Here is a 14,874-nt window from a genome sequence, read left to right as displayed (position 1 = left end):
CGGTCCATCTCCAACCCACCCATTGGGTCACCCTTGTGTCACCCTCGGTCCATCTCCACCCCACCCATTGGGTCACCCCTGTGTCACCCTCAGTCCATCTCCAACCCAACCATTGGGTCACTCTTGGTCCATCTCCAACCCAAACTTGGGTCACCCTTGGGTGATCTCCAACCCAACCATTGGGTCAATGTTGGGTCAATTTTGGGTGGTTTCCAACCCACCCATTGGGTCACCCCTGTGTCACCCTTGGTCCATCTCCAACCCAACCTTGGGTCACCCCTGTGTCACCCTCGGTCCATCTCCAACCCAACCTTGTGTCACCCTCGGTCCATCTCCAACCCAACTTTGGGTCACCCCTGTGTCACCCTCGGTCCATCTCCACCCCACCCATTGGGTCACCCCTGTGTCACCCTCGGTCCATCTCCACCCCACCCATTGGGTCACCCCTGTGTCACCCTCAGTCCATCTCCAACCCAACCATTGGGTCACTCTTGGTCCATCTCCAACCCAAACTTGGGTCACCCTTGGGTGATCTCCAACCCAACCATTGGGTCAATGTTGGGTCAATTTTGGGTGGTTTCCAACCCACCCATTGGGTCACCCCTGTGTCACCCTCAGTCCATCTCCACCCCACCCATTGGGTCACCCCTGTGTCACCCTCGGTCCATCTCCAACCCAACCTTGTGTCACCCTTGGTCCATCTCCAACCCAAATTTGGGTCACCCCTGTGTCACCCTCGGTCCATCTCCACCCCACCCATTGGGTCACTCTTGGTCCATCTCCAACCCAAACTTGGGTCACCCTTGGGTGATCTCCAACCCACCCATTGGGTCACCCTTGTGTCACCCTTGGTCCATCTCCAACCCAACTTTGGGTCACCCTTGGTCCATCTCCAACCCAACCTTGGGTCACCCTTGGGTGATCTCCAACGCAATCATTGGGTCAATGTTGGGTCACCCTTGGTCCATCTCCAACCCACCCATTGGATCACCCCTGTGTCACCCTCGGTCCATCTCCACCCCACCCACTGGGTCACCCCTGTGTCACCCCCGGTCCATTTCCAACCCGCCCGTCCCCTTGTCCCACCAGACGTCCCAGGAGTTCATCTCCAAGCTGGAGAAGAGGCTGGGCCCCAACCCCAAGGAGACCAGCGGCTACCAGGAGGCGCCGCTGGCCTACGACGCCATCTGGGCCTTGGCCCTGGCGCTCAACAAGACGGCCCAAGAGTTGGCCAAGCAAGGCGTGGGCTTGGACGAGTTCAACTACAACAACAAAACCATCACCGACGAGATCTACCGCGCCCTCAACTCCTCGGCCTTCGAGGGCGTCTCGGTGCGCGCCGAAAATCCACGTCTGGGTGGTGGGGGTATCTGGGGGGGGTTCCAGAAGTCAGGTTTGGGTGGAGGAAACTCAGGAATGGGGTCCCAAAATGCAGATTTGGGTGGAGGAACCTCAAAAATGGCCCCAGAATTCAGATTTGGGTGGTGGAGGCATCTGGGGGGGGTTTCAAAATTCAGATTTGGGTGGTGGTGGCATCAAAGGAGGGTTCCAAAATTCAGGTTTGGGTGGAGGAACCTCAAAAACGGTCCCGAAATTCAGGTTTGGGTGGAGGTGGCATCTGGGGGGGGTTCCAGAAGTCAGGTTTGGGTGGAGGAAACTCAGGAATGGGGTCCCGAAATTCAGGTTTGGGTGGTGGTGGCATCAAAGGGGGGTTCCAAAATTCATTTTTTGGGTGGAGGTGACACCAAATCTTCATTTTGGGGTGAGGTTCCTCAGAAATGGGGTCCCAAAATTCACATTTGGGTGGTGGTGGCATCAAAGATTCATTTTGGGTGGAGGAACTTCAGGAATGGGGCTCCAAAATTCAGATTTGTGTGGAGGAACCTCAAAAATGGTCCCAAAATTCAGATTTGGGGGGAGGTTCCTCAGAAATGGCCCCGAAATTCAGGTTTGAGTGGAGGTGGCATCTGGGGGGGGTTTCAGAAGTCAGGTTTGGGTGGAGGAACCTCAAAAATGGGGTCCCAAAATTTGGATTTGGTGGAGGTGACACCAAATCTTCATTTTGGGTGGAGGAACCTCAGGAATGGGGCTCCAAAATTCAGGTTTGGGTGGTGGTGGCATCAAAGGGGGGTTCCAAAAGTCAGATTTGGGTGGAGGTGGCACCAGATCTTCATTTTGGGGTGAGGTTCCTCAGGAATGGGGTCCCAAAATTCACGTTTGGGTGGAGGAACCTCAGAAATGGCCCCAAAATTCGGATTTGGGTGGTGGTGGCATCAAAGATTCATTTTGGGTGGAGGAACTTCAGGAATGGGGCTCCAAAATTCAGATTTGTGTGGAGGAACCTCAAAAATGGTCCCAAAATTCAGATTTGGGTGGAGGAACCTCAGAAATGGCCCCAAAATCCACAATTGGGTGGAGGTGGCATCAAAGATTTGGGTTGGGTGGAGGAACCTCAGAAATGGGGTCCCAAAATTCAGGTTTGGGTGGAGGTGGCATCTAGGGGGGGTTCCAAAATCCACGTTTGGGTGGAGGAACCTCAGAAATGGCCCCGAATTCAGGTTTGGGTGGAGGAACCTCAGAAATGGGGTCCCAAAATTCAGGTTTGGGTGGACATTCCTCAGAAATGGCCCCGAAATTCAGGTTTGGATGGTGGTGGCATCTGGGGGGGTTCCAGAAGTCAGGTTTGGGTGGAGGAAACTCAGGAATGGGGTCCCAAAATTCATTTTTGGATGGAGGTGACACCAAATCTTCATTTTGGGGTGAGGTTCCTCAGGAATGGCCCCAAAATTCGGATTTGGGTGGTGGTGGCATCTGGGGGGGGTTTCAAAATTCAGATTTGGGTGGAGGTTTCTCAAAAATGGCCCCAAAATTCACATTTGGGTGGAGGTGGCATCTGGGGGGGGTTCCAAAATTCAGGTTTGGGTGGTGGTGGCATCAAAGGGGGGTTCCAAAATTCAGATTTGGGTGGAGGAACCTCAGAAATGGCCCCGAAATTCAGATTTGGGTGGAGGTGGCATCAAGGATTCATTTTGGGTGGAGGAACCTCAGAAATGGGGTCCCAAAATTCAGATTTGGGTGGAGGTGACACCAAATCTTCATTTTGGGGTGAGATTCCTCAGAAATGGGGTTCCAAAATCCACGTTTGGGTGGAGGTGGAGGAGGTGGCATCTGGGGGGGGTTCCAAAATCCACGTTTGGGTGGAGGTGGCATCAAAGGGGGGTCCCAAAATTCAGGTTTGGGTGGAGGAACCTCAAAAATGGCCCCGAAATTCAGGTTTGGGTGGTGGTGGCACCAAATCTTCATTTTGGGGTGAGGTTCCTCAAAAATGGCCCCAAAATCCACATTTGTGTGGAGGAACCTCAGAAATGGGGTCCCAGAATCCACGTTTGGGTGGAGGTGGCATCAAAGGGGGGTTCCAAAATCCATGTTTGGGTGGAGGAACCTCAAAAATGGCCCCAAAATTCAGATTTGGGTGCAGGTGGCATCTGGGGGGGGTTTCAGAAGTCAAATTTGGGTGGAGGAACCTCAGGAATGGGGTCCCAAAATTCAGGTTTGGGTGGAGGTGACATCAAATCTTCATTTTGGGGTGAGGTTCCTCAAAAATGTGGCCCCAAAATTCACATTTGGGTGGTGGTGGCATCAAAGATTTGGGTTGGGTGGAGGAACCTCAGAAATGGGGTCCCAAAATCCACGTTTGGGTGGAGGTGGCATCAAAGGGGGGGTCCCAAAATTCAGGTTTGGGTGGAGGAACCTCAGGAATGGGGTCCCAAAATTCGGATTTGGGTGGAGGTGACACCAAATCTTCATTTTGGGGTGAGGTTCCTCAAAAATGGGGTCCCAGAATTCAGGTTTGTGTGGAGGTGGCATCTGGCGGGGGTTTCAAAATTCATTTTTGGGTGGTGGTGGCATCTAGGGGGGGTTCCAAAATTCAGGTTTGGGTGGTGGTGGCATCAAAGGAGGGTTCCAAAATTCGGGTTTGGGTGGAGGAACCTCAAAAATGGCCCCAAAATCCACGTTTGGGTGGAGGAACCTCAGGAATGGGGCCCCAGAATTCAGGTTTGGGTGGAGGAACCTCAAAAATGGCCCTGAAATTCAGGTTTGGGTGGTGGTGGCATCAAAGGGGGGTTCCAAAATTCAGATTTGGGTGGAGGTGGCATCAAAGGGGGGTTCCAAAAGTCACATTTGGGTGGTGGTGGCATCAAAGATTTGGGTTGGGTGGAGGAACCTCAGGAATGGGGTCCCAAAATTCAGATTTGGGTGGTGGTGGCATCAAAGGGGGGTTCCAAAATCCACGTTTGTGTGGAGGTGGCATCTGGGGGGGGTTCCAGAAGCCCCGTGTGGGTTTTGGGGTGGCCCCAGGGACGTCCCCGTGTCCTCTCCAGGGCCACGTGGTGTTCGACGCCAGCGGCTCCCGCATGGCCTGGACCCTGATCGAGCAGCTCCAAGGTGAGGGCGCGGCCGGGGCGGCGCGAGGGGACATCCCGGGGACCTCATGGGGACATCCCGGGGACCTCCTGGGGACATCCTGGGGACCTTCTGGGGACCTCCTGGGGACCTCATGGGCACCTCCTGGGCACCTCCTGGGGACCTTCTGGGGACCTCCTGGGGACATCCTGGGGACCTCATGGGGACCTTCTGGGGACCTTCTGGGGACCTTCTGGGGACACTGAGGGACCTCCTGGGGACCTCCTGGGGACCTCCCGGGGACCTCCTGGGGACCTTCTGGGGACACTGAGGGACATTGGTGACACTGAGGGACCTCCTGGGGACCTTCTGGGGACCTCCTGGGGACCTCCTGGGGACCTCCTGGTGACCTCCTGGGGACCTTCTGGGGACCTCCTGGGCACCTCCTGGGGACACTGAGGGACATCGGGTGACATTGAGGGACCTCCCAGGGACCTCCCAGGGACCTCCTGGGGACCTTCTGGGGACCTTCTGGGGACCTCATGGGGACCTTCTGGGGACCTCCTGGGGACACTGAGGGACCTCCTGGGGACCTCCTGGGGACCTTCTGGGGACCTCCTGGGGACACTGAGGGACATCGGGTGACATTGAGGGACATTGGGTGACATTGAGGGACCTCCTGAGGACCTCCTGGGCACCTCCTGGGGACCTCCTGGGGACACTGAGGGACCTCCTGGGGACCTCCTGGGGACACTAAGGGACATTGGTGGCACTGAGGGACATCAGGTGACATTTTTGGACCTCCTGGGCACCTCCTGGGGACACTGAGGGACATTGGTGACATTGAGGGACCTCCTGGGGACACTGAGGGACACTGAGGGACATTGGTGGCACTGAGGGACCTCCTGAGGGACCTGCAGGTGACATTTATGGACCTCCAGGTGACACTGAGGGACATTGGTGGCATTTAGGGACCTTCAGGTGACATTGAGGGACCTCCTGGGCACCTCCTGGGCACCTTCAAGTGACACTGAGGGACATTGGTGACATTGAGGGACCTCCTGAGGGACATTGGTGGCATTGAGGGACCTCCTGGGGACCTCCTGGGGACCTGCAGGTGACACTGAGGGACATTGGTGGCATATCAGGTGGCATTTATGGACCTCCAGGTGACATTGAAGGACATTTGGTGGCACTGAGGGACATTGGTGGCATTTAGGGACCTTCAGGTGACACTGAGGGACCTCCTGAGGGACCTGCAGATGACATTGAAGGACATCTGGTGGCATTTAGGGACCTCCAGGTGACATTTATGGACCTCCAGGTGACATTGAGGGACATTTGGTGGCACTGAGGGACATCGGGTGACATTTATGGACCTCCAGGTAGCACTGAAGGACATTGGTGGCATTTAGGGACCTTCAGGTGACACTGAGGCACCTCCTGGGCACCTTCTGGGGACCTCCTGGGGACATTGAGGGACATTGGTGGCACTGAGGGACTTTCAGGTGACACCTCTCTGGGTGTCACCTCTCCCACCTGTCCCATTGGCACCTGTCCCACCTATCAATGTCACCTGTCCCACCTGTCCCACCTGTGTCACCTGTGTCACCTGTGTCACCTGTCCCATTGCCACCTATCAATGTCACCTGTGTCACCTGTCCCACCTGTCCCACCTGTGTCACCTGTGTCACCTGTCAATGTCCCCTGTGTCACCTGTGTCACCTGTGTCCCCTGTCCCACCTGTGTCACCTGTGTCACCTGTCCCATTGCCACCTGTCCCATTGTCACCTATCAATGTCACCTGTGTCACCTGTCCCACCTGTGTCATTGTCACCTGTGTCACCTGTGTCACCTGTCCCATTGCCACCTGTCCATGTCCCCTGTGTCCCCTGTGTCCCCTGTCCCACCTGTGTCCCCTGTGTCACCTGTGCCACCTGTCCATGTCCCCTGTCACCTGTGTCACCTGTCCCACCTGTGTCCCCTGTGTCACCTGTCATTGCCACCTGTCCCATTGTCACCTGTCCATGTCCCCTGTGTCCCCTGTGCCACCTGTGCCACCTGTCAATGTCACCTGTGTCACCTGTGTCACCTGTGTCACCTGTGTCCCCTGTCCCACCTGTGTCACCTGTGTCACCTGTCCCATTGCCACCTGTCCCATTGCCACCTATCAATGTCCCCTGTGTCACCTGTCCCACCTGTGTCATTGTCACCTGTGTCACCTGTGTCACCTGTCCCATTGCCACCTGTCCATGTCCCCTGTGTCCCCTGTGTCCCCTGTCCCACCTGTGCCACCTGTCCATGTCCCCTGTCACCTGTGTCACCTGTCCCACCTGTGTCCCCTGTGTCCCCTATCAATGTCACCTGTGCCATTGCCACCTGTCCCATTGCCACCTGTCCATGTCCCCTGTGTCACCTGTGCCACCTGTCAATGTCACCTCTGCAGGTCCCACCTGTCCCATTGTCACCTGTCCATGTCCCCTGTGTCACCTGTGTCACCTGTGTCACCTGTCCATGTCACCTGTCCAATGTCACCTGTGCCATTGTCACCTGTGTCACCTGTGTCACCTGTCATTGCCACCTGTCCATGCCACCTGTCCCATTGTCACCTGTCCAATGTCCCCTGTGTCACCTGTGTCACCTGTCCCACCTGTGTCCCCCTGTGTCCCCTGTGTCACCTGTCCATGTCACCTGTGTCACCTGTGTCACCTGTCCCACCTATCAATGTCCCCTGTGTCCCCTGTCCCACCTGTCCAATGTCCCCTGTGTCCCCTGTGTCACCTGTCCCATTGTCAATGTCACCTGTCCCACCTGTCCAATGTCCCCTGTGTCACCTGTCCATGTCCCCTGTGTCCCCTGTGTCACCTGTCCCACCTGTGCCATTGTCCCCTGTGTCACCTGTCCCACCTGTGTCCCCTGTGTCACCTGTCCCACCTATCAATGTCCCCTGTGTCACCTGTGCCACCTGTGTCACCTGTGTCACCTGTGTCCCGTGTCCCCGGCGCAGGGGGCGAGTACGAGAAGATCGGGTACTACGACAGCACCAAGGACAACCTGAGCTGGTACAACAACGACAAATGGATCGGTGAGACAACGGAAACGGGGCAAAAAAACGGGGATTTGGGAAAAATGGGGGAAAAATTGGGAAATTTGGGGAAATGTGGGGGGGAAAATTTGGGGGGGAAATGGGGAAAATTGAGGGAAAATTGGGGAAAATTTGGCGGGAAATGGGGAAAAATGGGGGAAAATTGGGGAAAATTTGGGGGGAAATTGGGGGAAATTTGGGGGGAAAGTGGGGGGAAATTGCGGAAAATTTGGGGGAAATTTGGGGAAAATTGGGAGAGAAAATGGGGAAAATTGGGGGAAATTTGGGGGGAAATTGGGGGGGAAATGGGGGAAATTTGGGGGAAAATGGGGAAAATTTGGGGGGAAATTTGGGGAAAATTTGGGGAAACTGGGGGAAATTTGGGGAAAAATGGGGAAAATTGGGAGAGAAAATGGGGAAAAATTGGGGAAAATTGGGGGGGAAATGGGGGGAAATTGGGGGAAAATGGGGGAAATTTGGGGGGAAATTGGGAAAAATTGGGAAAAATTGGGGGGGGGAATTGGGGAAATTTGGGGAAAAATGTGGGAGGAAATTTGGGGAAAAATGGGGGAAATTTGGGGAAAATGGGGAAAATTGGGAAAAAGGGGGAGGGAAAATGGGGGGGAAATGGGGGAAAATGGGGAAAATTGGGAGGGAAAATTTGGGAAAAATTTGGGGGAAAATGGGGAAAATTGGGGGGAAAACTGGGAGAAAATTGGGGGGAATTGGGGAAAATGGGGAAAACTGGGGAAAATTTGGGGGGAAATTGGTGAAAATTGGGGAAAATTTGGGGAAAAATCTGGGAGGAAAATTGGGGAAAATTGGGGAAAATTGAGAGAGAAAATGGGGGAAATTGGGGAAAATTTGGCGGGAAATGGGGAAAAATGGGGGAAAATTGGGGAAAATTTGGGGAAAATTTGGGGGGAAATTGGGGGAAATTTGGGAGGAAATTGGGGAAAATTTGGCGGGAAATGGGGAAAATTGGGAGAGAAAATGGGGAAAATTGGGGGGGGAAATTGGGGGGGAAATGGGGAAAATGGGGGAAATTTGGGGGAAATTGGGGAAAATTGGGGGAAAACTGGGGGGAAAATTGGGGGGGAAATTGGGGAAAATTGGGAGAGAAAATGGGGAAAAATTGGGGGAAATTTGGGGAAAATTTGGGGGAAAAATGGGGAAAAATTGGGGGGAAATTTGAGGAAAAATGGGGAAAATTTGGGGGGAAATTGGGAAAAATTGGGAAAAATTGGGGGGGGGAATTGGGGAAATTTGGGGAAAAATGTGGGAGGAAATTTGGGGAAAAATGGGGGAAATTTGGGGAAAATGGGGAAAATTGGGAAAAAGGGGGAGGGAAAATGGGGGGGAAATGGGGGAAAATGGGGAAAATTGGGAGGGAAAATTTGGGAAAAATTTGGGGGAAAATGGGGAAAATTGGGGGGAAAACTGGGAGAAAATTGGGGGGAATTGGGGAAAATGGGGAAAACTGGGGAAAATTTGGGGGGAAATTGGTGAAAATTGGGGAAAATTTGGGGAAAAATCTGGGAGGAAAATTGGGGAAAATTGGGGAAAATTGAGAGAGAAAATGGGGGAAATTGGGGAAAATCTGGGGAAAATTGGGAAAAATTGGGGGGAAATGGGGAAATTGGGGAAAATTGGGAAAAAAGGGGGAAAATGGGGGAAATGGGAGAGGTAAAAAAAGGGGAAAATGGGATGGGGAAAAAAGGGAGAAAATTGGCAAAAAATGGGCAAAAAAAAGGGAAAAACTCGGGAAAAATGGGCAAAAAAAAGGAGAAAAAAAAGGGAAAAATGCAGAAAATTGTCCTGGATGTTCCCAAATCCCTGAATTTTTGTGGATTTGTCCCAATTTTGTCCTCAGGGGGGTCCCCCCCGGCCGATTACACCAAGGTGATCACAACCTTCCGCTTCCTGTCCCAAAAATTGTTCATTTCCATGGCGGTGTTGGCGTCGCTCGGAATCGTCCTGGCCGTGGTTTGCTTGGCCTTCAACATCTACAACGGCCACGTCAGGTGGGGAAATTCCCAAAAAAAAATAATCCCAAAAATTCCCAAAAAATTCCCAAAAAAAATCCCAGAATTTTAAAAAAATTCCGGAAGTTCTGGGGGGTTTGGGGAAAAAAAATGGGATTTTTTTAAAGGGTTTGAGGGGGGAAAAAATGGGAGTTTTGGGGGGTTAAAGGGAATAAAAAATGGGAATTTTTGGGGGTAAAATTGAGATTTGAAGGGGAAAAATTTTGAGAGTTTTGGGGTTAAAGAGGAAAAATTTTGAGAACTTTGGGGTTAAAGGGGAAAAATTTTGAGAGTTTTGGGGTTAAAGTGAAAAAATTCAGAGTTTTTGTGGGTTGGGAGGGGAAAAATGCCAGATTTAAAGGGGTTTGAGGTGGGAGAATTCCCAAATCCTGCAAAATTCGCAAAAGTTCCAGGGGGTTGGGAGGGGAAAAAATGGGAGGAAATTGGGGAAAAAAATCAGGGGAAAAAAATGGGAAAAATTCTGGGGAAAATGGGAAAAAATTGGGGGAAAATTCTGGGGAAAATGGGAGGAAAATTCAGGGAAAAAAGGGGAAGAACACTGGGAAAATGCTGGGAAAAAAACTGGGGGAAAAGTGGGGAAAAATGGGAGGAAAATTCTGGGAAAAATGGGGAAAAATTCTGGGAAAAATGGGGGGAAAATTGGGGGAAAATGGGAGGAAAATTGGGGAAAAATGGCAGGAAAATTCGGGGGAAAATTCTGGGAAAATTCTGGGGAAAATGGGAGGAAAATTGGGGGAAAATTCTGGGGAAGAATTGGGAAAAATTCTGGGAAAAATTGGGGGGAAAAATGGGGAAAAATGGGAGGAAAATTTGGGGAAAAATGGGAAGAATTCAGGGAAAAATTGGGGAAAATGGGAGGAAAATTATGGGAAAATTGGGGGAAAATTCTGGGAAAATTGGGGGGAAATGGGAGGAAAATTCTGGGAAAAAATGGGAAAAATTCTGGGAAAAAAACTGGGGGAAAATTGGGGAAAATGGGAGGAAAATTCTGGGAAAAATTGGGGGAAAATTGGGAAAAATTCTGGGGAAAAATGGGAGGAAAATTCTGGGGAAAATTGGGGGGAAATTGGAGAAAAACAGGAGGAAAATTCTGGGAAAAATGGGGAAAAAATTGGGGGAAAATGGGAGGAAAATTCTGGGGAAAATTGGGGAAAATTCTGGGGAAAATGGGAGGAAAATTCAGGGAAAAATTGGGGAAAAATTGGAGAAAAATGGGAGGAAAATTCTGGGAAAAATGGGGAAAATTGGTGAAAATGGGAACAAAATTCTGGGAAAAAATTGGGGGGAAATTCAGGGAAAAAAGGGGAAGAATTCTGGGAAAATTCTGGGGAAAATGCGGTAAAAAAAATTGGGATAATTGGGGGAAAATGGGAGGAAAATTCTGGGGAAAAATCAGGGGAAAATTATGAAAAAATTGGGAAAAACAGGAAAAAAATGATGAAAAATTGTAAAAACCAGTAAAAAACAGGGAAAAAATTATGAAAAAATTATGAAAAAAATGATAAAAAAAAACGGGAAAAAAACCCCAAACCCCTCTCCGTGTCCGGGTGTTTGCGGTTCCGGTTGTACCCCGGGGGTGTTTCCGGTTGTTGCAGGTACATCCAGAACTCCCAGCCCTACCTGAACAACATGACGGCCGTCGGTTGTACCCTGGCGCTCGCCGCCGTCTTCCCGCTGGGCCTGGACGGGTACCACATCGGGCCGGGGCTGTTCCCGCTCGTCTGCCAGGTGGGGACAGGCGGAGCAACAGGCGGAGGGAGACGGGGAAAATGGGGTGGGAACGGGCGGGAATGGGGAGGAAATGGGGGGGGAAAATGGGGTGGGAACAGGCGGAAATGGGGGGGGAAATGGGGTGGGAACAGGCGGAGGAACAAGTGGAGGAACAGGCAGAGGAACAGGAAAAAGGGGTGGGAACAGGTGGAAATGGGGGGGGGAATGGGGTGGGAACAGGCGGAGGAACAGGAAAATGGGGTGGGAATGGGTGGAAATGGGGGGGGAACAGGCGGAAATGGGGGGAAATGGGGGGAAAAATGGGGTGGGAACAGGCGGAGGAACAGGAAAAAGGGGTGGGAACAGGCGGAAATGGGAGGGGAAATGGGGGGGAAATGGGGGGGGAACAGGCGGAGGAACAGGAAAAAGGGCTGGGAACAGGCGGAAATGGGGGGGGAAATGGGATGGGAAGAGGCAGAAATGGGGTTTGAAAATGGGATAGGAACAGGTGGAGGAACAAGTGGAGGAACAGGCAGAGGAACAGGCGGAAATGGGGGGGAAAATGGGATGGGAACAGGCGGAGAAGAGGAAAACCAGGGTGGGAACAGGCAGAGAAACAAGTGGAGGAACAGGCAGAGAGAGGGGCGGAAATGGGGCGGGAACAGGCGGAAATGGGAGAGAACAGGTGGAGGAACAGGCGGAAATGGGGGGAAATGGAATGGGAACAGGCAGAGACACCATGAGGGACAGGAAGGAACAGTCGGGAACAGTCGGGAACAATCGGAGGAGGAACAGTCGGGATGGGAAGGGGAGGAACAGTCGGGAACAGGAACAATAGGAGGAGGAACAGTCGGGATGGGAAGGGGAGGAACAGTCGGGAACAGGAACAATAGGAGGAGGAACAGTCGGGATGGGAAGGGGAGGAACAGTCGGGATGGGAAGGGAAGGAACAGTCGGAAACAGGAACAATCAGAGGAGGAACAGTCGGGATGGGAAGGGAGGGAACAGTCGGAAACAGGAACAATCAGAGGAGGAACAGTCGGGATGGGAAGGGAAGGAACAGTCGGGAACAGGAACAATCAGAGGAGGAACAGTCGGGATGGGAAGGGAGGGAACAGTCAGGAACAGTCGGGAACAATCAGAACAAGGGGTGAAAAAAGGGAAAGAAACAGCTTGGAGCAAACAGAGGAGGAACAGCCAGAACGGGAACAACCGGAACCAATCAGGAACAACCAGAACCAATCAGAAACAACCAGAACCAATCAGAAACCCAGGCAGAATCTGTGGACGACTGACAGCAGCAACAACCGGAATGGGGAAGGGGAAGGGAAGGGGAGGGAGCAACAATGGCCGCCGCCATTCCCGGCCGCGTTTCCGACTGTTCCGGCCCGTCCGGGTGTTGTGGCAGGCGCGGCTGTGGCTGCTGGGGCTGGGCTTCAGCCTGGCCTACGGGAGCATGTTCACCAAGATCTGGTGGGTGCACACCGTGTTCACCAAGAAGGACGACAAGAAGGACAAGCGCAAGGCGAGGAGGGAACAGGCGGACGGGGCGGGGCCAGGGGGCAGTTGGTGGGCGGGGTTTGGGGTTTGGGGGTGTTGGGATTTGGGGATGTTGGGGTTTGGGTGTTGGGATTTGGGGGTTTGGGGGTTTGGGGTTTGGGGGTTTGGGGGTGTTGGGGTTTGGGGGTTTGGGGTTTGGGTGTTGGGATTTGGGGGTTTGGGGTTTGGGATCCGGGTGTTGCTTGGGGGTTTGGGGGTTTGGGGTTTGGGGTTTGGGTGTGTTGGGATCCGGGTGTTGCTTTGGGGTTTGGGTGTTGGGATTTGGGGGTGTTGGGATTTGGGTGTTGGGATTTTGGATCCGGGTGTTGCTTTGGGGTTTGGGTGTTGGGATTTGGGGATTTGGGTGTTTGGATTTGGGTGTTTGGGGTTTGGGGGTCTGGGGTTTGGGGGTGTTGGGATTTGGGGATGTTGGGGTTTGGGTGTTGGGATTTGGGGGTTTGGGGTTTGGGTGTTGGGATTTGGGGGTTTGGGGGTTTGGGATCCAGGTGTTGCTTTGGGGTTTGGGGTTTGGGATTTGGGTGTTGGGATTTGGGGGTTTGGGTGTTTGGGATCCAGGTGTTGCTTTGGGGTTTGGGGTTTGGGGGTTTGGGGTTTGGGGGTGTTGGGGTTTGGGTGTTGCTTTGGGATTTGGGTGTTTGGGGATTTGGGGGTTTGGGGGTTGGGATTTGGGTGTTTGGGGTTTGGGGGTTTGGGTGTTTGGGATCCAGGTGTTGCTTTGGGGTTTGGGGTTTGGGGTTTGGGGGTTTGGGGGTTTGGGGTTTGGGTGTTGCTTTGGGATTTGGGTGTTTGGGGTTTGGGGGTTTGGGGTTTGGGTGTTGGGATGTGGGGGTTCCTTTGGGGTTTGGGTGTTGGGATTTTGGTGTTGGGATTTGGGATTTGGGTGTTTGGGATCCAAGTGTTGCTTTGGGATTTGGGGGTGTTGGGATTTGGGATTTGGGATCCGGGTGTTGGGATTTGGGGTTTGGGATTTGGGTGTTTGGGGGTTTGGGATCTGGGTGTTGCTTTGGGGTTTGGGGATTTGGGGCTTTGGGGGTTGGGATTTGGGTGTTTGGGGTTTGGGTGTTGGGATTTGGGGGTGTTGGGATTTGGGATCCAGGTGTTGCTTTGGGATTTGGGGGTTTGGGATTTGGGGGTTTGGGGATTTGGGGGTTTGGGTGTTGGGATTTGGGGGTGTTGGGATTTGGGGGTTTGGGATTGGGGTGTTGGGATTTGGGGGTGTTGGGATTGGGGTGTTGGGATTTGGGTGTTGCTTTGGGATTTGGGGGTGTTGGGGTTTGGGATTTGGGGGTTTGGGTGTTTGGGATCCGGGTGTTCCTTTGGGATTTGGGTGTTTGGGGGTTTGGGATTTGGGTGTCGGGGTTTGGGTGTGTTGGGGTTTGGGTGTTGCTTTGGGATTTGGGTGTTTGGGGTTTGGGGGTTTGGGGTTTGGGTGTTGGGATGTGGGGGTTCCTTTGGGGTTTGGGTGTTTGGGATTTGGGGGTTTGGGATCCGGGTGTTGCTTTGGGGTTTGGGTGTTTCGGATCGGGGTGTTGCTTTGGGGTTTGGGTGTTGGGATTTGGGTGTTGCTTTGGGGTTTGGGTGTTGGGATTTAGGGTTTGGGTGTTGGGATTTAGGGTTTGGGTGTTGGGATTTGGGTGTTGGGATTTGGGTGTTGGGATTTGGGTGTTGGGATTTCGGATCCGAGTGTTGCTTTGGGGTTTGGGGTTTGGGTGTTGGGATTTGGGTGTTTGGGGTTTGGGGGTGTTGGGATTTGGGGGTTTAGGGGTGTTGGGGTTTGGGTGTTTGGTGTTTGGGTGTTGGGTTTTGGGAGTTTGGGTTTTGGGTGTTGGGATTTTGGATCCGGGTGTTGCTTTGGGGTTTGGGTGTTTGGAGTTTGGGTGTTTGGGATCTGGGTGTTGGGATTTGGGATCCAGGTGTTGCTTTGGGATTGGGGTGTTTGGGATTTGGGGGTTGGGATTTGGGGGTGTTGGGATCCAGATGTTGCTTTGGGGTTTGGGTGTTGGGATTTGGGGTTTGGGTGTTGGGATCCGGGTGTTGCTTTGGGGTTTGGGATTTGGCTGTTGGGATTTG

General features: G+C 52.9%; 1 protein-coding gene and 2 long non-coding RNA genes across 15 annotated transcripts in view; 2 read left to right on the top strand and 1 right to left on the bottom strand.

Annotated features, from left to right (window-relative positions):
- GABBR1 (gamma-aminobutyric acid type B receptor subunit 1) overlaps positions 1–14,874 on the top strand; it is a 61,711-nt gene that overhangs the window by 34,512 nt on the left and 12,325 nt on the right. For all 5 annotated transcript variants that reach the window (XM_071419556.1, XM_071419559.1, XM_071419560.1 and 2 more), the window contains 6 exons: positions 1,090–1,332; positions 4,383–4,446; positions 7,412–7,489; positions 9,363–9,513; positions 11,130–11,262; positions 12,653–12,769. In XM_071419556.1, coding sequence (XP_071275657.1) covers positions 1,090–1,332; positions 4,383–4,446; positions 7,412–7,489; positions 9,363–9,513; positions 11,130–11,262; positions 12,653–12,769 — 786 coding nt within the window. The remainder of the gene's footprint in view (positions 1–1,089; positions 1,333–4,382; positions 4,447–7,411; positions 7,490–9,362; positions 9,514–11,129; positions 11,263–12,652; positions 12,770–14,874) is intronic.
- On the bottom strand, positions 5,972–7,470 carry LOC139586275 (uncharacterized). Of its 9 annotated transcripts, none has more exons than XR_011677666.1 (6): positions 7,361–7,470; positions 7,096–7,311; positions 6,999–7,054; positions 6,821–6,963; positions 6,148–6,259; positions 5,972–6,071 (listed from the first exon to the last, which is right to left on the bottom strand). It is a non-coding gene; the product is annotated as an uncharacterized lncRNA (long non-coding RNA). The 9 variants fall into 9 exon arrangements; XR_011677669.1 differs by having other exon boundaries at positions 7,096–7,293; positions 7,339–7,383; XR_011677665.1 differs by lacking the exon at positions 7,361–7,470 and adding an exon at positions 6,411–6,478 and having other exon boundaries at positions 6,242–6,341; positions 6,873–6,925; positions 6,999–7,013; positions 7,154–7,318.
- Positions 11,930–12,502, top strand: LOC139586276 (uncharacterized). The gene is made up of 2 exons (XR_011677672.1): positions 11,930–12,013; positions 12,333–12,502. It is a non-coding gene; the product is annotated as an uncharacterized lncRNA (long non-coding RNA).

This window comes from Agelaius tricolor, unplaced genomic scaffold (assembly GCF_023055355.1).
Source record: "Agelaius tricolor isolate 1412-34295 unplaced genomic scaffold, bAgeTri1.0.p SCAF_110, whole genome shotgun sequence".
Taxonomy (NCBI): domain Eukaryota; kingdom Metazoa; phylum Chordata; class Aves; order Passeriformes; family Icteridae; genus Agelaius; species Agelaius tricolor.
This window is presented reverse-complemented; position numbering and strand designations above follow the sequence as displayed.